A 23,618-nucleotide genomic window follows, 5' to 3' on the forward strand; every position below is an offset into this window, starting at 1 on the left:
TCTGTTCATAATGATCCTCCAAAGCAGCCCTCTCCCTATGGCTTTCTCTGGAACAAAATAAGGAAGGTTCAGGTATCCTTAAGGGACTAGCAGGCATCAGAACCTTCTGGATGCAACCAAATTTTTCTTCAAGTTAATTAAGTTTGAGCCAATGTCAAATGAATCTTTTTCTTAAGTTCTTTTCCTCTGATGGGGCAAAAGCAATAGATTTGGTAATGATATCTCTGACTACCAAGAATTGTTTTATGTTTCCTATTTCTTTGCTGTTACCATTTACGTTATTGGAGCCACTTAGAGGACAATGAACAACAAATTAGCACCTTTTTAGAATAGTATTGGTATTTTTCACTTAAATACTTCAGGGGTTTTGTATTCTTCACAGAGACCTTTGTGTGTTGAGCTATTACTTAGCATTTTTCTCCCCATAAAACTTGCATTACTAACAGCTACAGCTGCTGTTTCTGGTGGTATTCAGCCAGTAGTCCTTTGCCTCTTTAATGATACTGACTTTTGAATATCTTCTGTTCTTACAATTAATAAATAAAAACTTGTTTGAGTTCAAACACTAAGAGCCATTTACCTCTTGTTTTGGTGGTGTGATAAAGTAGAAAATAAGCAGAACCTAGAGTTTAAAGGACTGTGTAATCCTGCAACTGTAAATCTCCATATCTAATATCCCACTTAAGAGTCAAGAGATTCCAATGAGAGCATTTTAGATAGTACTATTCCTGGTCACATTAGTATCTCCAATACCTTTATATGATGGAGAGACTGCTGTGAGTCTTTCTCATTGGTACTGAGGTACTGGGATGCTGGGTATTATCTGAGGACAAAATACTTTTTATTTCAACATTGCTTACAAAGGAGCAAATAATTAAAATCCACAACTGTGTAATAAATAGGCAAATAGTTACACAAACTACAATGCTGTTGTTCAATTGAAATGTTATACATTTGCTAAAACTAATTTCATGAAGATCAAATAATATCCATGCAAAATATTTATAATACAATGTCAAATGAAAGAAGCTGAATGAAAATTTTATAAACAAAATGATTGCAAGTGTGTAAAAACCATGTTCATAGTTGGGACAAAAGTTCAGCCTGAAATCTGTTAAAGGTAAATAATTGTGTTGGTGCTGTGTCTTCTTATTTTTCTTCAGACTTATCAGCATTTTATATTTTTTTGTTCTTGGAATTTAAAAGTATTTAAACTTTTTAAAAAAATTTTAAATTTTTATAACTTTCTTCTAATTTCATATTTACTTTTGCCTTCAATTACAATAGTACAAAAGAAATCCGCTGTTTTCTTATATCAGTCTCCTTCATTTAGCTTATTTCTGCCTGTAAAATAGTTCCTTTTTAACAGATTAGGTTTAGGTAAACTAAAGGAAGATGTTTGACATGTGTAAGGGTTTTGTGGGATTAAGATTTCCTAGCAAAATTCTAGGCTAGGAGACTGAGAAATGTGGTCAAGATTAGATCAGGGCAATAAATCATAACTGGTGAAAACTGAGAGTGTGTGGTCATTGTAAAGAAGAGCACCAAGGGAAGAACACAAGGTAGTTTTTCTTTATGTCAGTTTATTTCCAACTGTGCCTTCCAAAAACTCTGTAGTATGTCACTCCCTCTGTTCAGAAACTTTTAATGATATCCACTCCTTCAAGTCAACTCCTATCCATATTGATTTTATTTCTTGTGATTCCCTTACACAAAGCGTGACTTCAGCCAACGATATCTGTTAATTGTTCCCAGTCATTCTATGCTCATTTTTTAGCTTTAGACACTTGTGATTTTCCTTCTTCTTAGAATGACTTCTCATCTTACTTTCAAATATTTCTTTCCTTTAAAATACAATTCAGTACCCATTTTTTTCCATGAAGTCTTTAAGGGTTGGTCCCCAACTTCTTCATAGTTCATATCCCAGGTGTTTAACTTTCTTGTGAATTCCTATAGATCTTATTGTCTCTATTCTCTACTTGAAACTTAATATATATTTTTCTTAGTTTTCCCTCGTATATTCTCTTTATCATTAACCAAGATTACAGTCCTTTGAAGGAAAGTATCTTAGACTTTTTAATATGACCAACACTGAATAGGTATCCAGCGGATGTCAGGATGAAATTGGATATGTCAAAGAGGAAATTCAAATGATTGCTATCACATGATATTTTCTGTTCTGATTACCAATTTATTTTTGCTTTATAATCCCATTTCATTGAGAATGAGATTGGGAAAGCACTAAAAGGGTATTTATCCAAGTTTCTCAGGAAGAAAATATTGCTGCTTGAGAATGTTGCACTAAGGTCATTCTAAGTTACATTTTTTGCTTCTTTGACAGGATGGAAAATTTGAGCTTGTAAGTTAATTGGTGCTAGGATACCCCAGCAGATCTTGCACATATTGTGGGGTGAGGAGTTCACCATTAAATGAACAGGAATCTGGTACATGCCACTGTTCAGCAGTGTTGGTTTATAGCCACAGATTTAATATGGCTTATTAAGTGCTACTTGAATTTCTGCTAACAAATAACATACATTATTGGAAATCAGACACAGTGCATACTTGCCCCTGAGGATTCTTATTTCTTTAAATTGGCAATTGCCAGCTCCTTGCTCTTTTGAGTCCTTGGCTATAGATGAGGTCAGCTCTCTTCTTATGAAAAAGCTACCTTTTAAAAAGTGATTATGATTAAGGACACACACACACACACACAAACACACACACACACACACACTGAAATTTCTACTCTACAGTGTTTCCCTGAATGTATTGTTATATTTTTAAAAAAGGTTTCTCTAAAGGATATCTACTTCTTATTTGTATAGCATGTATGGTAATTTGCCTTTACATGATTCTTAAAAATGAATGATTTTCTTCCTTTACCTATTCTAAAATGGTAACAAAGAAAGGAAACATTTTTATCTTATGTGTGTTTTGTTTTGTTTTGTTTTAGTCGATTATTACAGTTTATTTTTATTTTAGATTTCCTTTAATTGTTATATACCTTGATAACTCCTTTGGAATATAGTATTAGGATCAAGCAGTGACAGGGACCTGAAAATGGAAAGCACTATTTCAGCAAACAGGTGCAAATTCTCCATCTAAAGAGTTTTAGATAGAGAACAAATCCTTAAAGTAGTTTCTTCCATGCCTATTTTTCTAGATATGAGCATAGATGTCAGATGAAACTATGTAAAAATCTAAGGATTCTTTTTCAGAATTATATTATTTGTTCCACATTGACAATACATATTTTTATGTTTACATACAATATGTATTTTTCTGCTGTGGTCATACACAGTTTGTTCATTGCTTTCACTATCAAATCCCTGAACAAAATGTTTATTAAAAGTCTGTTCTTTAGAAAAGGAGATAAATGGGGGCTGGGGTTGTGGCTCAGTGGTAGAGTGCTTGTCTAGCATGCATGAGGGACTGGGTTCGATCCCCAGCACCACATAAAAATAAAGGTATTGTGTCCATCTACAACTAAAAAAACATATTAATAGAAGAAAAGGAGATAAGTGGATGTGTCCTTTAAATTGATGAATAATGAACATAGGAAAATGAACAAATCATAAGTATATACTTAGGTGAATTTTCACAAAGTAGGCATACCTGCATGACAAGCATCAAGATCAAGGAACAGAACATAACTAGTTTCCTGAAGGTCCCTTCTACTTGTTCTCTTTCCTCTTCTTCTAAATTATAACTCTTTCCTGGGGGCAATTATTATCTGTACTTATTTTTTCATTATCTGTACTTCTAATATTGTATGTAGCTTGATTTTGCCTGTTTGTTCAATGTTGTAGTATGTACTCTTTCATGTAAGTTCTTAGATTCAACATTATGTCTATAAAATTTATCAATTGGATGTAGAAATTTTTGTTCATTTTCTGTCCTGTTATACTTGTTCTATTATATGAAAATGTTTCATTATGTTTTCCATTCTACTATTATTGGACATTTGAGTTATGTTCACTTTTTAGTTATTAGAAATAGTGTTCCTTTGAAACTTATTATATATGTATTTTGGTGAATATATTTAAACATGTATTTCAGAGTGGAATTGCTGTGCCATAGATTATGAAAATGTCTAGGATTCCGCTGAACAATTTTCCAGAGAAGTATGTCAATTTGTGTTTTCACTAGTGTAATTTGAGAGTTCTAGTTTATTTATATCCTTGCTAACTTTTGGACTTATCTATCCTTTTTATTTCAGTTCTTCTATTTGATACATAGTGGTGTCACATTGGCATTTCAATGATCATTGTTTTGAGGACATATGAAATCAAGAAGATTTTCATATTTTTCTTGACTATTTCTTTTCTTTTTCCCTCCCTTCCTTCCGTCCTTAGTTTTTTGTTGTTGTTGTTGTTTTTGTTGTTGTTGTTGTTGGTACCAGAGATTGAACCCAGTGACTCATAACCATTGAGGCACATCCCAGCCCTTTTTATTTTTTTGTGACAGGATCTTGCTATGTTGCTTAGGGCCTCACTAATTTGCTGAGGCTAGCTTTGAACTTGAGATCTCCTGCCTCAGCCTCTGGAGTTGCTGGGATTATAGGCGTGTGCCACTGTGCCTGGCTTTATGGCCATTTCTGTGTACTTCTTTGTGGAATGTCTGTTCGAGTCTGTTATCCATTATTCTGTTGAGCTAAATGCCTTTTTCATAGTGATTTAAAATTGTTCAATATATATTTAGTTGAGCAGTTGTCATAAAAAGAATAATATTCTCCCAAACATATTTACATCCTAATCCCCCAAGCCTTTAAATATGTTACTTGGCAAAAGATAGTTTGCAGATATCATTAAGTTAAGGGTCTTAAGGAAGATTATCCTGTACTAGCTGGATGGACCCAGTGTAATCTTAAAGAGTCCTTAAAAGAGGGAAGGAGGAATGTCAGAGGAGGATTCAGAATGAAAGAAATAAGAGTCTTAGTGCTGTAGTCAGGAGCCAATGAATGTGGACAGCCCTTTTTCAACCTTCTAAGAAGCTGAGAAAAGGAGTAGATTTTCCACTGGCGCCTCCATGAATGCACCCTTAAATTTAGCTTCATGTGACCCATTTTGGGCCTCTTGAGCCCCAGAACTGCAAATAAATAAATAAATAAATAAATCTCTGTTGTTTTAAGCTACTAGGTGTGTGGTGATTTGTTACAAAAGGAATAGGAAGATTCCCATATGTTTTAGTCTTCAGAATCCTTTCTGTGATTAAATGTTACTGAGGATTCCAAAGAACTTTTGTTTATACAGGTTATAGCTATCAGTATTTGCCATATTATATGCGAATATTTTAAAAATATTTATATATTTATTTTAAAATAACAGCAACACACCCATTATTTATGAACATGAATAACATAAATTTCAAGAAAAATAACTAGATTTTCCAAAACAAAATTTAGCGAGGAGAATAGCACCACTTTATACCTTTAATGTTTGCCCTAGGAGAAGTTGAATATCTCAGATTTGCTTCTGAATCAGTTTGTTGAAATATATTGTTCTGTTTGAAGTCTATGAGAAAATATGGTCTTGCAGATACAAAGTTAGATAAAAGAGAAGTATTTTAATAGACCTTTCAATAATTTTTGATATTTTTATTTCACAATACAGCAAAAACATGACATTTTAGTGGTTTATATGGTTATTTATTTATTTTTATTTTAAAATTGGAATGCATTACACTTCTTATTACATATATAGAGCACAATTTTTCATATCTCTGGTTGTATACAAAGTATATTCACACCAATTTGTGTCTTTATACATGTACTTTGGATAATAATGATCATCACATTCCAGCATCATTTATAACCCCATGTACCCTCCCTTCTCCTCCCAACAACTCTGCCCTATCTAGAGTTCGTCTATTCCTCCCATGCAGGGTCCCACTCTCTATCCCACTATAAATCAGCCTCCTTATATCAAAGAATTATTACGTATTTGGTTTTTTGGGATTGGCTCACTTCACTTAGCATTATCTTCTCTAACTCCATCCATTTACTACAAGTGCCATGGTTTTATTCTCTTTTATTGCTGAGTAATATTCCATTGTGTATATATGCCACATTTTTTTTATCCATTCATCTACTGAAGGGGCATCTAGGTTGGCTCCACAGTTTAGCTATTGTGAATTGTGCTGCTATAAACACTGATGTGGCTGTGTCTCTGTAGTATGCTATTTTTAAGTCCTTTGGGTATAGACTGAGGAGAGGGATAGCTGGATCAAATGGTGCTTCCATTCCCAATTTTCCAAGAAATCTCCACACTGCTTTCCATATTGGCTGCACCAATTTGCAGTCTCACCAGCAGTGTACGAGTGTACCTTTTTCCCCACATCCTCGCCAACACTTATTATTGTTTGTACTCCTAATAGCTACTATTCTGACTGGAGTGAGATGAAATCTTAGAGTGGTTTTGATTTGTATTTCTTTAATTGCTAGCAATGATGGCACCAAAACAGACTGGTAGACCAGTGGTGCAGAATAAAGGACACAGAGACTAACCCACAAAATTACAATTATCTTATTAGACAAAGGTGCCAAAAACATGCATTAGAGAAAAGATAGCCTCTTCAGCAAATGGTGCTGGGAAAACTGGAAATCCATATGCAATAAAATGCAATTAAATCCCTATGTCTCACCGCCCAAAACTCAACTCAAAATAGATCTAGGACTTAGGAATAAAACCGGAGACCCTGCATCTAATAGAAGAAAAAGTAGGCTCTAATCTCCATCATGTGGGATTAGGCCCCAACTTCCTTAATAACATGCCTGTGGCGCAAGAATTTAAATTAAGAATCAATAAATGGGATGGACTCAAACTAAAAAGTTTCTTCTCGGCAAAAGAAACAATCTGTGAGGTGAATAGAGAGCCTACATCTTGGGAGCAAATCTTTACCCCTCACACATCAGATCCAGCACTGATCTCTAGAATATATAAAGAACTCACAAAAGCTAAGCACCAAAACAGCAAATAACCCAATCAATAAATGGGCCAAGGACCTGAACAGACACTTCCCAGAAAATGAGATACAGTCAGTCAACAAATACATAAAAAAAAAAAACATGACATTTGATTCTCTATTAAAGGTTAGTTAATGTGAGATCTGGGAAATTATGAATGAACTTTTCATGTTCTATTACCTTACAAGTTTATTAGTTCATTTTATATTTATTATAAACTGATGCACAAAAATTGCTTATACTTATTGGGTACCATGTGTTATTTTTACATATAAATATATTGTATAATGGTCAAATCAGCGTAAGCACATGTATTTCTTCAAGTTATGATTTCTTTATGGTTGCCAACCTTCAAACTTCTTCTGTACAATGACTATAGATAATAATGTATTGTATACTTTTTCAAAAAATCTAGAAGAAAGAACTTTGAGTATTTTACTTTGAATAAAATGTTTATTCAGCATGTTTTATGGCAACACACATTTATCATTGAGAAAATATTGGTTCACTCAAGTTACGTAGATCTACCATATGTTGATGTGTTTTATTATAAAATTAAAAATTATATTCATTACTATTACTTGCAGTCTCATTAAAAAACAAAACAAAACATTTTTAAAAGTCAGGACTCTGTCTCATGGTTAGAGATACTAGTTTTCCAAAATTCTGAATTTTACATATAGCTTTGAATTTTGTCATTGCAACTAATATTGTCTGTTGATTTCCTTGAAGCAACAGGTTTATGTTTTTTATTTTCTAGAAAATCCATAAAAAATTCCCAAGTTGGAGTAATCAAATTTGTCTCTTAGCAGTCTTTTCAAGTAAAAAATGATATTCCATGAAAAAGGAAGTAGATAGTTTAGCTTGCAACTACAAGCAGTCATACAAATGCTTTTCTTTGAGATAATCCTTATACTTGGGTATGCAGTATAAATGCTTTCTGCATATTTCCCAGTTTAAGATGCAGAATTTTTAAAAAGTTATGTACTGAAGGAATGGTATTTAGTGAAATTAATAGCTTTTGCTGCTTCATTGCCATTTGTACATAAAGCTGCTATTTCTGTTACTGTGAGTACCTAGCAGTGAAGAAGGCAGGTACTGACCTCAATTTAGGCTAAGCCACCAGTAGTTTTGCCCATCATTGCTTTTGTACCATCAGTGGAAGTGTCAATATAGTAAAAAAAAAAGGCAAAAAACATATGAGTATTATTACAAAAATTGTTTGGGCCTCTTAAGGGTGTCTAAGTTACTCCCTGGGCATCTATAGACTGCAACTTTAGATCTACTATTTTAGTTGATTGTTCTTTATGGGGGTAAATGTGTGTGTGTGTGTGTGTGTGTGTGTGTACACATATGATTCTCTCCTAGTTTGTAGCTTGCCTTTTTTCTCTCTTAATGCTGTCAGTTAAAGATAGTATTACACTTTAGGAAGTATAAATTTATTTTCTAGTTTAATTTGTTAAATTAATCTTTTTTTTTTTTTTTTTTTTGCTTCTCTCTGGGAATTGTAATGCCAATCACAACTGTTTGGTCTTATTATCATTTTGCTATTCTTCTCTGTGCCATACCTCTGTTTCCTAGCCCCTCTGTTTTCTTCTCTAGTACTATGGAGATGTCCAATACAGTGTTGGTGGATGTGCTTCTTGCAGCTCTGCCTTCTTTAATTATATGCCTTCAGCATTCTTTGCTCTCATTCCAAGCATTGCTGTTAACTTGAAGTATATTAATTGACAGATTGAAAGAAAAGGGAAAGAATATAAAAGTATATCTCAAATATTTACAAGAAGTTATATTCCTCTGGATCACCAATATATTTCCATTAACCAATGTAGGCCTGTAATTATTTTATTTAGAAAATGAGTAGTCAAGATTGTTTTAAAACCAATAAAACTTTGTATATGATAACTACCTTTGTATATGAAAACTTTGTAAATGATAACTAATACCTAACATGTAGTAAGCATTTAACTGTGATATTTATAGTAGATAATATTAAAATTTATATAATAGTTATAGTATATATCATTATAATAAAAATATTCTTCCTAATATATATGAGATATGTTATTTTGAAATTTTTAAAGGGACAGTATAGATATATTACATTATAGGTTCTATAGGAAATATGAGGTTTTGGGTCCTGAGGGAATAGTTAATTGTGATGTTTCTTTAGGGTTTCCCTTTCCTTTGGCAGTGGTACCTGGGGATCCTTCCAGGTGTTTTTTGTTTATCTCTTTACCTTCTTGATGGAGCCTGGTTCCCAAGTGTAGGACAGAGAGTGATTCTAATGAGTATAAGCTTTATAGTTTCAGTAGTAATAATTAAAACTTTATTTCTAGTGCAGCTCTGATGTTAGCTGATGGCCTTAGTCTACTACACATGAGATCACTGTGGATAACCCTAATAATACCTTATCTATTTTTATTGAGGGAAAATTGCTGGACCTCATACAATTGTATTACTAATGATAACTGTAGAGAGTCAAGAGGAACTTCTGGTGACCTTTTGTCTGATTCAGTGAGTTCCTCTAATTATGATATGTAGCCCTCGATCTCCTTTTAACTATAAATCACTACTATCCAAAAGTAGTAAGCCACAATACCTTTATGTACTTTATGAATTTCTACCAATCTTGTGACTCACATGTCTGTAAGTTAGCAAGTAACCTCTCACACCAGTTCCTTTACTTAAAAAAAAAAAGTGAAAGTAATGTGATTAACTTCGGGGATCAAAATATTTTTAATTTATTTTTCAGCTGGTACACAGACATAAAAATTATATTAATGGGAGTCCTGTGTGATGTTTTAATGCATACATAGTTTGTATATTGCTTAAATCAGGTGAAAGATATCTATTTCCTCAAATATTTATCATTTCTTTATGGTGAAAACTTTCAAAATCTGTTCTTTTTAAAATAAACGGTACATAATTGTTATGTATAGTCATCTTACTGTGAAATAGCACACCAGAACTCTTTACTCCTCACTGTATCCTAGTACTCATTGATCAACTTTTTTCCGTCTTTCTTCCCATAATTGTGTCCTGTAATGTACCTATAACCTTTACAATATATGAATTGTCTCTTACAGAACCCTTCAATAAACTTGCCAAGCTGTGTCATGATTTCATTTCTGCTCAGGCAGAAATTGGCTTAAAAGCATTCAGTCCAAAAGCCTGAGAGAGTTTGAGAAAGTGATCTTGTCCAAATACTAAAGTTTAGCATATTTTTTCTTTCTTTCAGATCTCTTTGAAGGCCATTTTACTCTAACTACATTAATGGGGTATATGGAAATATTGGGTAGCCTTCCCTAGTTTTCTGGAGTACTGATTTTTCTATTCATTATTTTCTTTTTCTGTTTATTATTTTCTCCAAAGGATACACTGTGGAGTTGTTAGGGAAAGAAAAGAACTTATAGTCTCAATTGCTGGGTATTGTTACTGACTCTTACCATTAATTTCCAGTCTTTTATTTAGAGTAAGATATGAATAGTCAATGGTCCTTTGCTTTTTCTTGTTGATATAGGAAAGCCAAATGATGAAAAGAATAGTTATGTGGAAGTTGAATTAGACCTGTTATGAATGGATCTATAAAGCAGACCCTGGAGGGAGTTTAAATGAGCTAGTTAATTCACGAGTAGCCTAATAACAGAAGAAAGGCAATTTTTTTGAGTATGCTATAAAGTCAGTCCACATATAGGATAGTGTAGACTAGAACTTGGAATCTTCCAAATATGAGATTCTTGTGCCTCTACCTCTATATGCTGGAACCACATTTGTTTAAGAGTTTGATATAGTATAAATTAGTTAGATTACATTATCTGTATAATGCTTAGTAGTCATTTAGCATAATAAATGTAAAGTCATATATTAAAATTAAGCTAGTAGTGAAGATTATTTTAGATCAGGGTCTGAACTTGGAGGAATTTTCACCTTATATTTCTTGTTTTATTATTTAGTTATAAAATACTGAGTTGATTCAATATAATTATACACATTGGGAGGATTACTTTTGAAACTTCTTTATTATTTTATCCTTCAATAACTTCCATGGGAAAAATGATAATGCTATAAGACAAATTGGAATGTAAATGAGCAACAAAGACTCAAAAAGTAAAGGACTTAAATCAGATTTACAGTTTACCACTCTAGTTAAGATTTCTAAAAGCTTTATAATATGAGCTGAGGTAAATTTTGCTTATAAGTGAAACAGTAGACTTGCAAATATGTGCCTTTCTCTTATTTCACAATTGAACTCAATGAAATGTCATATGACTCTTTTGGACTTGTGAATATGTTAAAGAATGCTGATGACACTCTGTATCTCTCCAAAAGCCTTAGCCATCTTCTCAGATACCACAATGACAATAACTATCTCAACCAAAGCAGTGAGGAAGCTGACACTGATCTTCAGTTAGCTCCCTGTCTGGTTGTTCTAACACAGCACTATATATTTATAGAGAACTTATATTTGAGCCATTTAAGTTTGAATATTTGATTCAGTAAGATGTTCCAAACCATTATTTTTATAATATAACATAATTTTTCTAATGTTCATATTCTACTTTCATGTTTTTTATCTTCTGCTATTTTAGTTGTCTAAGTAGTATGTTTTTTCAGTTAGCTTATTCCTCATTTTGTTAATGGGGAAACAATGGTAATAGATATCTAAAACATTCAATCACAAATTATTGCTACAAATACAGTAGTTTCACCTATTCCACAGTTTTACTTGATGTGGTTTCAGTTATCTGTATTCAAAGATTATCAGAGCACATTAAATGGAAAATTCCAGAAATAAGCAATAAGTTTTAAATTGTCTTCTGAGTTGTGTGATTAAGTTTGTCACTGCCATATTCTGTCTAGGCCAGGACATGAAATCATCTTTTTGTAGAGCATATCCGTGTCATATGTGTCCAGTAGTCAATTATAGCCATCTAGGTTATCAGATCAACTATTGCAGTATCATGTTCAGGTATTCATTGTCTGTTGCTTCATCAAAATGGAGCAATAGGTCATTAGCCTCATAAGAATTGTATTATATCATTACAAAGAAGAAGGATGAGCATAGTTCTATAAGATATTTTGAGAGAGGTAGAAAGGGAGAGACTAAATTCATGTAACTTATTACAGTATATTGTTATCATTATTCTATTTATTACTAATTATTTTTGATAACCTATTAATTTATAAATGGAACTTTATCATGTGTATGTAGCGACAGGAAAAAACTGTATATGTAGAATTGAGTACTGTCCAGTGTTTCAGGCATCCACTTGTATCTTAGAAGATATCCCCTTGAATAAGGGCCCATTGCTGTATAGTGTTTATACTTATATTGTCTTCTACCTTTATCTTCATAAGTTTATTTTGCAAACAACTGCTTAATTATACAAATTGAATCCCATTGTCTTGAATGAATAGAGATGCTCCGCTCTAGCTAAAGATAGACAAACATAATTATGTTTTTTAAAAGATGAGAATTCAAACAATTATATAAGTTTGATAGACTGATAAACATCTGTTAGAAGAGAAAGGATAAGTAGGCAGTAGGCAGAGGTACAAGGCATGTGAGGAAACAGAGGAATAAAACCAATCAGGGCGATTTTAGAATCGATAAAGGAGTGTATATTGAGGTGTTATAGAATAGAAAGTTAGGAGGACAGGAAGAGCCTTAAACAAGAATAACCTTGAATATCACAATTGGGAAATTGGGCTCTGTGATGAAAATAATGTAGATAGATAAATGAGTACAGGAAATTGCTGATCAAATTATGTTTAAGGAGAATCACTTTTTAGTTTAATGAGTGAAATAGCGTAAAAAATGAATTACGATACAGAAATCATTTTGCAAGCATTCTAATATTTCTGGTGAATGATAATGAATATCGACAGTAAGTTGCCAGTAGTAAAGTTTGAAAGGAGAAGGCTAATGCAAGGAACATAAATGTAATCTGTAAGATCCAGAAAATCAACTCTGTAAGTACAAATAAGTGAGGGCACAGCTCATTATCATGTGACTAAAATTTGGGAATGCAGAAGACCAATAGATGTCACTGGTGAAATATAATTTCTAAAGCAGATAATATTTAGATAGCATTAATAAGAGTATAATTTCTGGCATCAGGGCCACAATGTTTCAATTTCTGCTCTATTTCATTCAAGCCACACCTAATATTTTGTGTTTAATTCTTATAAAAAACATTATAAAGAACATTAATATACTGGAGCTCCTAATGAAGAGAGTTACAATGTGATTGGGTTTTGCGGGGGAAAGAAATTCAGAGGTTTGGGGAGCATAGTGTCATTGGGTATTTGAAGGCATGTCAAATAGAAGGGAGATCATATCTATCTGATGGTATTACAAGGTAATTTAAAAACAGTTTGAGAGACAGATCTCAATTTAATGGGTATTTCTTAGGTGGCTACCATATGCAAGGAACTATGCTCAGTTTTATAGGTACAAAAATGAAATAAACATGGTCTTTATAGGAGGAATATTTTTCTAAAGGCCAACTTCTTTATGTAGAGGTGTTTAAAAGAGTTTAATAATATGTGTTTAAACAATTTTTAAATCTTAAATTCTGTGGTTTTAAAATAGGAGTTTCTTAGTACCTTTTTTTTTTAATATCCCTTTGAAACTTCCAAGGAGAAATCCTGGGTAAATTAATTTCTTTTTTCATCAACAACTTGTTTCCTGTTTTTTCTTTTTCACTGAGGTCAAATAAAGTTGGCTAGGACATTTTACAAAATACATGATACTAACAAATGTGTCAAACTTTTCTTGGGCTCCAGATTAGATAAAGAATCAAACATTGAAAGAGAAGGCAGTATACTAGGAAAGAGAATAAGTCTCAAGTGACATTTTAAAGTTTAAAAAACATTTAAGCTCCTTTTTGCCTCTGAAGAAGGTCTTTACAAGCAGTGCCATGCTCAAACCAATGTTTCTTGTCTTCTGAAATATCCTCTTGGTTGTTCTTAACCTCCTTCTTTATGAAAATCATCAGATAATTCGTGAAGACAAATAACCAGTTGCTAGTGTTGGTGCCTTCCTTTTTATAAGGTTTCCTACCCACTATGGGTTCAATTCTTACAAAAATAGAGTTAATTTGAGAAAATATTTGCAAATTGAATATCTGATAACTGTGAGGTATCCAGAATATATAAAGAACGATTACAACTCAACAGTAAATTAATCTCAACAACCCTGTTAAAGAATGGACAAAAGATCTGAACAGTCATTTCTCCAGGGAAGATAGTACAAATGGCACATAAGCATATAATAATTTGCTTAATTTTAATAGCTCTCAGGAAAATTCACATCAAAATCATACTGCTAAGGATGGCTACAAATCAAATAAGACAGAAAAAGTGTTGCTTTGGATGTACAGAAATTAGACCTCATACAGTACTGGTGTGAATATAAAATGACACCCCCACTTTGGAAAACAGTCTGGTTATTTCTTAGAAAGCGGTAATAGAATTACCACATAACTATACATGGGCTATACATGCAAAAGTATTAAAAAAGTTTTGTTGACCAAACTTTTATATCAATGTAGCGCAGCATTATTTATAATAGTAAACTTAGATGTTAACACAAATGTCTTATTAATTGATGATTGGATAAACACAATATACTAAATCCATAGAATGTAATATTATTTTATCCATAAAAGTGTTGTAATATCAAAATGTACCACATGAATGAAACTTAAGAGCATTATGCTAAATGAAGGAAGCCAGACACAAAAGACCACAAATTGTGTGTGTGTGTGTTTGTGCATCTTTTTTTTTTTTTTTTTGAAAGGGTGACTATAATTGGGGCCATGGTTTCTTTTTGAGGTGTTGAAAATGTTCTGGAATTAAAGAGTGTTGATGTCTACACAATTCTGTGAATATTCTAAAATCCACTGAATTTCACAGTTTAAAATGATATACTGTATCATATGTGAATTATAGTTCAATAAAAATTAGAGAGCCTATTAAACATTAAAGGAAGTTGATTTTAGTAAAGTGGTTAATACAAGGCATTTTGTGTTCTGCTTTTAGGGTCTACTCATAATGATACTACCTTCCCTTTAATACACCATAATTTTGCATTTGGAAGTAATAGATTAGGATTAAAAAAATCAGAGACTAATTAGGTTGTTTGGTGCAGTGTGGTAGTTGCTTTATAGTTCTGTTTCCAGTGGAAAGAATGTGATTCCCAAAGGGAACTCAGAGGGGGATCCCAAACTGAAAAGAATACTGTGAAAATGTGTCATTCATTTTAAAATGTTTTTTTCCAGTGAAAGCCTTGTGCTCATTGATAAGTTTTATGGAAGTATATTTTCATTTATTTCTAAACATTTAGAGGCAAAAAAGCGGGGGGGACACAACCTCCAAAATTCCTCACTGTGCATTCTTTTCATTAGAGAAGATCATTAGTTGATAAAAATTTTAAAATTAATTGAACAAGATAATAGTTTTCTGAATTTGGATCCATTGACAACACATTTTTGAATAGCCCAGTTATCTGATGGTTGTTTATCCTATGGTTGTTTGCCTAACTTTGAGTGGCTTTATAAATTCTAGTTTGTGGCACTTTTCCAGCTTAAAATGATGTTTTCTACTTTTAAACTCTCTGCTTGCAATCTAGTTATATTATATTCATGGCATGCATGAATATAGAATTGAATATATGTGTGTTCCTGAACACATATTATCTCCTCTAAATTGGATCCAGGGACTTATCCATTTTGATTGAGATCTTTCTGTGTGTCTGTGGGGAAACAGCAAAACAGTAATCATAGTTGCCATTATGGTAGCTTCTCTATATTACTGTGGTAATAAGCCTGGAGCTGAACGTATTTCACTCCATGCAGATTAGAAAAATGAATTTCAAAGATCTTAGGTGACATATCCAAGTTTATTATTTACTTAAAGGCAAAGCAAAACAAAAACAAACAAACAAAAAACCCTTAGATCTCCTGATTGCTTATCCAGCACTCTTTTTACACTGTTTCTAAGACTCCATTCAACTCTTAATGTGTGTGTGTGTGTGTGTGTGTGTGTGTGTACATCTTATACCTGTATGCCTCTTTCGATAGATGGTATAGATAGATAGAGTTAGATAGGTAGGTAGGTAGATAGAATATAGGTAAAAGGAAACTAAGTGACATGTTAATTACTCTGCCAGCAAATGCTCAATGGAGTATTAGTTTCAAATCCTTTACCTTTATTTCTTCATATAAAAAGAGATGTTATGTCCAGCAGTCACTAAAATGAAATCATTGAACCTCTACATTGTGAAATGCACTGAACAAGTGCTTTTTAGTAATAATGGTTAAATGTAATGCCTATACATTTCTCTAAGAGAAATACATATTAAATATAATACATATCCAAGTACTACCTAGATTTTTGTAGCAAGTTCAGGAATAAAGTTTTAAAAAGAAAACTTTTTTTACCATTTTTTGATATATCTGTATATTTGTCCAGAGCCTTAGATAAATTGGTACAATAAAGTTCTAATTCAATTCAATTTCCTTAAAATTGTTTAGTCTATTTTATTGTTATGTACACAGCTTTAGAATAACATGACCTCCTAGGATTTGGAACACACTGCTTTCAAATTATTAATATTTAATTATTGAGTACCTAATATGTACTTGGTTATGTTCTACTTGGTAAGGTTATAATGAAATCTCTTCTCTGCGGGAAAATAACAGTGTTGTGATTTGAAGTATTGCTGACTGGATCATATGGGATGCATTTAGAATTTACTTGTCCTAAAGATTCCCTTTAGGAACAATGGTCACTTCAATAGTTTGAGACATATCAATTAATAGATTTATTAGAAGGTTTGATTATTTGCCCTCACTAAAGATCTAAGTGAGAGCTACATCTAAACCTGTTTCTAATAGTTATGTCAGGTAAGAGGAGATCCTTAATTCAGTGTCCAGTATTGGTGGAGTTAATATGCAGCAAAATTTAAATTAACATATTAGTCATCAGAGTAATTGTTTAAAATTCGTCAGTGAATCTTTTCTGAATCCAAGATATCAATTCTCTAAAGTATATACAGATCAAGAGTTTCTTTGTGGATAAGAGTAACCAATAACTTTAAAATGATACTGTGGTCTTCTTAGTGCTCTAGGAAACTAAATCAGGGTGTATTATCTGATCTTTTGTTCTTTGTTGCTATTTATAGTAATCATAATAATGTATAGCACCCCACAAGGTAGATTTCAGTATTCCTGTTTTACAGTGAAAGGTAACTTAAGTTGCTTATGGCTAAATAACTTGGCAGTTTCTATAGCAATGGATTGGTTGGTCCAAAATTAATTCTCAAATCTCTGGGTGTAAAGTTTCTTCTCTCTTTTTTTTTTTAATTTTTAATATTTATTTTTTAGTTCTCGGCGGACACAACATCTTTGTTGGTATGTGGTGCTGAGGATCGAACCCGGGCCGCACGCATGCCAGGCGAGCGCGCTACCGCTTGAGCCACATCCCCAGCCCTTAAGTTTCTTCTCTTTAGTACCATAATGCATTTAATTTCTTACAGATAAGACTGGCAGTGTTGGCAGCTTAGTTTCTTTGAATAGCTTAATGCTAATTGAGAAATGCAGGATTTCCCTTTAACCAAGGTTCCTTTTTTGTTTTAATGGAGCTTGTTTGCTAGTGACATGATATCTTAAGTGAGTTATAAAATTCAGTTTTCCCTCTGGTATGACTTTTTAAGATACTAAAGAGTTTTTATAGGCTCTGTTTTCCATTTACATCTTTTTACTCAAGCGTTTAACATAAAGAATTTTCAAGATTTGTAGGCAGAATCATCTATTCCACTCACATATTTGGAAGCAAAGACCAAAATCCTAGATGACCAGGCTACATCTATGGTTTACTTTTGCTTTCTTATGAAAGTCAGCAGGTAATAAGTTTTAAAAAAGTAGGCTTCTTAAATTTATTATCTGTCTTTAGTTGTGTGTATGGCTTTTAATGCAATTATAGCATACTTCCAAATACATTTTGTCCTTTGAAAATAGTCTTCTTAGAAAGCTCCATAGTAATTATAATTTATTATACAAATCAGTGTCGTTCAACTTAATTATTTCTCCATTCAGGAAATGTTTGTTAAATGCCTACAGAATGCAATAGACCATGCTAAAGTAAGCTTCCATCTTATTCTTCAGTCTTGGCTCTGAAGTAGGGTTCTTCAAGCTTTGCACTGTTTGCTGTGGAAGCTACCCTGTGAACTGTAGTAGGTTTAGCTGCATCTCTGACCTCTCATTTGCTTCTAGGGCACTCACTTTTTTCCCCCAGTGGCTACAAACAAAAATGTTTCCAAATATTACAAATTTTTCTGGAGAGAAATATCTTCCCAGTTAAAAGCCATTTCTCTACTGTCTGAATTAAAATAAAAATGATGAATTATTAATATCACTGGAACTCATGAAATAATGACCATGAAAGTTTTTCTAAAATAGGTGTTCATGTAACATTTCACAGGATGATTAGCATTGTTGTATGACTTCCTGTGCTTTTTATCTATATTGTAATATGTTTATTAAAATATCAAACAACTTTATGCTTATATCTGAAATCATTTTCTGTCCTGGTGCTTGTATATTTCTTCTAATATGGCCAGTTTGTTTTTAATAAGATTGGCTTAATATCCTAAAGTAATTTCCCATCAGTCAAAAATGTCTTGGCTATCTTCTATTACCTTGAGTTTTTTTTATCTGCTTCTTCATTTTGGGTAAGTGAGGAATAGCCATTCAAAACAACTGATGTTAATTTTACAGAAAATGACCAGAATATTTCTAGGCAACAAATGAGATTTTTAGGATATGTGACTTCCATGATGATTTTCAGAAAGGTTAATAGAAATTACAGTCCCATCAGAATCAATAAAAGGTAAAGATAGGGCTGGGGATGTGGCTCAAGCCGTAGCGCGCTCGCCTGGCATGCGTGGGGCCCGGGTTCGATCCTCAGCACCACATACCAACAAAGATGTTGTGTCTGCCGAGAACTAAAAAATAAATGTTAAAAATTCTCTCTCTCTCTCTCTCTCTCTCTCTCTCTCTCTCTCTCTCTCTCTCTCTCCTCTCTCACTAAAAAAAAAAAAAGGTAAAGATAACCTTTTTTTTTTTGCCTGTGCCTTAAAGAAATTATATTAGTGACATCATCTTAGAACACCTCAAGTTCAACATAAAATTTATATATTATTACCACAAATTTTAAATGCCTATTATCTCATAACCTTTATTTTAGCTTAATAAATGTTATTTAAAAATCATGAAATTCATGTAAAAATTAACATTTGAAAGTTGAGTTTGATGGCTGATTAAGCCAGTTGTCATTCTTTTTTTTTTTTTTTTTTTTTTTTTTAATTATTTTATTGTTGGTTGTTCAAAACATTACATAGTTCTTATTATACCATATTTCACAGATTGATTCAAGTGGGTTATGAACTCCCATTTTTACCCCGTATACAGATTGCTGTGTCACATCAGTTACAGTTGTCATTCTTGAAACACTCTTTGAAAAGGACAGAAAGAACCTTAAAATAGAGGTATAAGCTTTGGCCATAAGTGAAATCATAAGAGTAACCTTCACTTATGGCGAAGACTGTTGTCTACATATTGATAATTTGTAAAACAAACAGAGTTAGATGTCAATTGCTGATACATAGTATTCACAATTTCAAGCAGATTCTAGAATATACAAACTAAGAAAATTCAGAAAGACCTAGTCAGGTACACTTAACTTAAAAAGAGAAGCTCTCAGAATGTGAGAGGCAAACATCAAATTGGGACTAACTTTCAAACTTCAGGATACAGAATGCTCCGGGCTGTGGGTCTGACAGCAGGTCATATTATACTGTCTTTATTTATTCATCCTGACTTCTCTGTAAAAATCCTCCCTGTTAGGCTGCTGTCTCTGTGGTTAGTAATGGGTAAAAATCTAAAATAACTGTTCCATGTTACTTGACATTGTCTCAGAACAAAGTATTCATTCAATTTGATAGGAAAATATTTGGAGAAAATATATTTGAGTTTGTGTCATCTCTCCTATGCTTACTTGTGACTTGATAGCTCAGCACTGTGGCACACACCTGGATGTTGAGGCAGGATAGTGAATTCAAGGCCAACCTCAGCAACTTAGTGAGGCCCTAAGCAACTTAGCAATACCCTGTCTCAAAACAACAACAACAACAAAAATAAATAAATAAGAAGAGCTGGAGATGTGGTTCAGTGGTTAAGTGCCCCTGGATTCAATTCCCAGTACCATTAAAAAAAAAAAAAAAAGACTTGATAAGCAGAAAAACTCAACCACACCTTTCATGGCAATTCATAGATATAATCAAATTGTCTTCCTTCTAAGACAAAATAACTTTAGACCTATGTGTAATTACTACCAAAATAAATAAGGTAAATGAAAAGCAAATAAGGAATATATTTTGATGATGAATTACTTAGGGAACTAAAGAATAATTTAAGAAAAAAATTTCAACATTTATATCTTAAGAAGATATAAATGATGATAGGTTCTAGGACATGAGATCAAGGAAGATATTTAAGAGATTAAAAGGACAATAAAGTAAGGTTAAAGGAGAGTTGTCACAGGGAGATGAGTAAAGCTATCAAAAATAATTAAAACCATAGTTGATCCAGAGAGAAATAGAGTGAATAATGCAGCAGTTCGTGAACTTAATGAATTTAGAAGAAATGCTTGTGAGGAAAATCACATGAAAAGCAAAAAGAAAGAGATGAAAACAATTAGTAAAAATGTGGTTTATCTATTTCAGAAGGAAAAATTATTTCTAAAATAAAACCTCAATCCATGGGTTTAAAGGGTTTACTAAATACCAAGAAAAAAAACAAAAAGCATTAAAGACTTAAAGTAAAACTTAGGGACACTTAATTGAACTTAGGGGGACTGTACCATCAATCTACTAGTTATGTGAGCATGACTAGTCTAAGAAAAATAGTCACGATGGTTTTAAAAAATCAAGTAAGCAACATATTTTTCTTCTCAGACTCCAAGTGATACTGTAATAATATTGATATAATATCAAAAAATAGGTGGATATTTAAAGATCAAGAAATTATCACCTGTATGAACTTTTGCTAAAAACTCACTAAGAAGGTGACTCAACAGAAGGTTTTCACAAGTGTAAAATTACCATTTACAGGGACTGGCAATTAATATGTCAAACACAGAATCAAGCAGATTTGGAAAAAGGGATGCAGTGTTTGAGGTTTTAAATTAAAGATACATGACTTGGAAATAATAATTGGATGATAATTAACCGAGACAAAAATACAGGAAGAAGCAGCAAAATGGAGATTTGGGAGGCATGGGTAGAGGAAAGGCCATATTATAGTGATTGCTTCATCTTTCCCAGGGGGAAAGTTTGTTTTTGAAGTGTATACATAGAAGGTAGATTCAGCATACTAGTGTATTTTGTCAGTTTTAGGAAACATTTCATATTTTAAAATCTCAGAAATTGACATATGTTTTTCAATCGATAGTGACTTACAGTAGGGCACTATTTTTTCAGGATCATCTAAAATACCAGTGCATCTTGTAGTTACTGGCATTTTAGAGTGTTTTAATGTTGATTTTGATCACAAAACCATCATTTACAGACCTAAAACTTGCTAACTTTTAAATTTTCTAATGTAATGATCAAAGGAAAGACAGAGTAATAAAAAAATAATAAAATGCAGGCCATAAAACAAAATATGGAGCGCCAAATAACAGGATCAGTGTATTAGAATATGCTAGTTAAGAGCTCAAACTTCGGAGTCTGTATGACATGGGTTCAAATTGTGATGCTAGCAAACGTGGTGATACAGTAGATGAAATTATCTGAATAACAGAAACCTTGACAATTAGATACTTTCATATTAAACAGTTTTTTATAGAATTTGTCAGATAAGAAGAAATCAAAATTATAGGTAAAAACATACTTTTTCAAATTTGTTCTTTTTAGATATGCAGGACAGTAGAGTGTATTTTAACATATTATATCTACATGGAATATAACTTCCCATTCTATGGTTATACATGATGTGGAGTTTCAGTGGTGGTATATTCATATGTGAACATAGGAAAGTTATGTCTGATTCATTCTACTGCCTTTCCTATTTCCTTCCCTACTCCCTTCCCTTCATTCCACTTTATCTAATCCAATGAACTTCTATTCTTCTCTCCTGCCCCCTTATTATGTGTTAGCTTCCACATATCAGAGAAAACATTCAGAAAACATTTATTTCACTTACCATGCTACTTTCCAATTCCAACCATAGTAAAATCATAATCAAAGGGATTCACAGTGTCAATGTTTACACTTTTTTTTATCTAGCAAGAATGAAAAGCAAGTAAGTTTTTAACGAAATCTGCAACAAAGGAAAAGCAACAGGAATTTATAATGAAAACTAGGAGTTTTATTTATTTATTTATTTTGCAGTACTGGGGATTGAATTTAGGGGCACTAAATCAATACTGCCACCAATCTATATTGCCAACCCTTTATATTTCATATTTTGAGACAGGGTTGCTGAGGCTGGCCTTGAACTTGCCACTGCACCCAGCTTAATTTTTATTTATTTATTTATTTTTATTTTTTTGAGCAGTGGAGATTGAACTTGGGCACTCAACCACTGAGCCACATCCCCAGCCCTATTTTGTATTTAGAGATAGGATCTCACTGAGTTGCTTAGTGCCTGGCCATTGCTGAGTCTGGGTTTGAACCCATATCAATAAGGAAATTGAAATATCAATAAGGAAATTGAAAACCTGAAATAGACAATTTCTGGAACTAAAGTGTCCAATAATGGAAAAATTAATTGGAAAGATTCAAAGATGTATTCCAATAAGCAGAAGAATGATTCAATATCATGTGGGGACAATGACAGTTACTGAGTCTGAGGACCATAAAACCAAAAGAATGAAAAAAAATGAATGCAGTCTTAGAGGCTTATGGAACACCATTTAGTAAACTGTAGGAATCTTAAAAGGAAATGGCAGAAAGAGGAAAATAGAATATTTGAAGGAATCATGGTTGGAAAATTCCCTAAATTGATGAAGAACATCAATACCAATGTAAAAAAAAACAACTCCAAATTGGATGACCTCAAGGACATCCACACAAAGTCACATTATAATGAAACTGTTGAAAGACAGAGAATCTTAAGAGCAGAAAGAAAGAAGTGACTTGTCATATATGGAGAATCTTTGGTAAAAGTAGAAGCAGATATCTCAGAAATTTTGGAGACCAGAAAGTAGTGAGCTATTATCTCAAAGTGCTAAAAGAAAAAAATGAAGAACCATCAATCAAGATCCCTATGTCTGGAAAAATCATCATTCAAAACTAAGTAAGTAAGGTGTTACTAACACATTGAAAAGAATGATTAGCTAAGTTTTTGAATGCATAGTACATAAAGTTGTGAATTTTGACATCAGCAGCTGAAAGTATTTATTAAATATGTAACAGACTTATTATCTCAGTCTTACAAGTTTCTAAAATAAGCTCAATAGAAAAATGGAGAGAGAATGTGAAGATATTTTACAAAAGAAGAAACAGAAATGACAAGCAAATCACTGAAAAGACTTTTGACTTTTCTTAGTAATCAAAGAAATTTAGTTAAAAATCACAGCA

General features: G+C 32.6%; 1 protein-coding gene across 4 annotated transcripts in view; it reads left to right on the top strand.

Annotated features, from left to right (window-relative positions):
* The window catches only part of EXOC6B (exocyst complex component 6B), a 613,649-nt gene that overhangs the window by 364,354 nt on the left and 225,677 nt on the right, over positions 1 to 23,618 (top strand). The window contains exons 19-20 of one of the 4 annotated variants that reach the window (XM_081265354.1): positions 4,063 to 4,127; positions 4,223 to 4,954. The exons of the other annotated variants lie outside the window; for them this stretch is intronic. Of the exons in view, the coding sequence (XP_081121480.1) occupies positions 4,063 to 4,083 (21 nt within the window). The 3' untranslated portion in view covers positions 4,084 to 4,127; positions 4,223 to 4,954. Of the gene's footprint in view, positions 1 to 4,062; positions 4,128 to 4,222; positions 4,955 to 23,618 lie in introns of those variants that run through there. 4 annotated transcript variants of the gene reach the window in all.

This window comes from Spermophilus citellus, assembly GCF_964194105.1.
Source record: "Spermophilus citellus genome assembly, chromosome: 13".
Classification (NCBI taxonomy): Eukaryota; Metazoa; Chordata; class Mammalia; order Rodentia; family Sciuridae; genus Spermophilus; species Spermophilus citellus.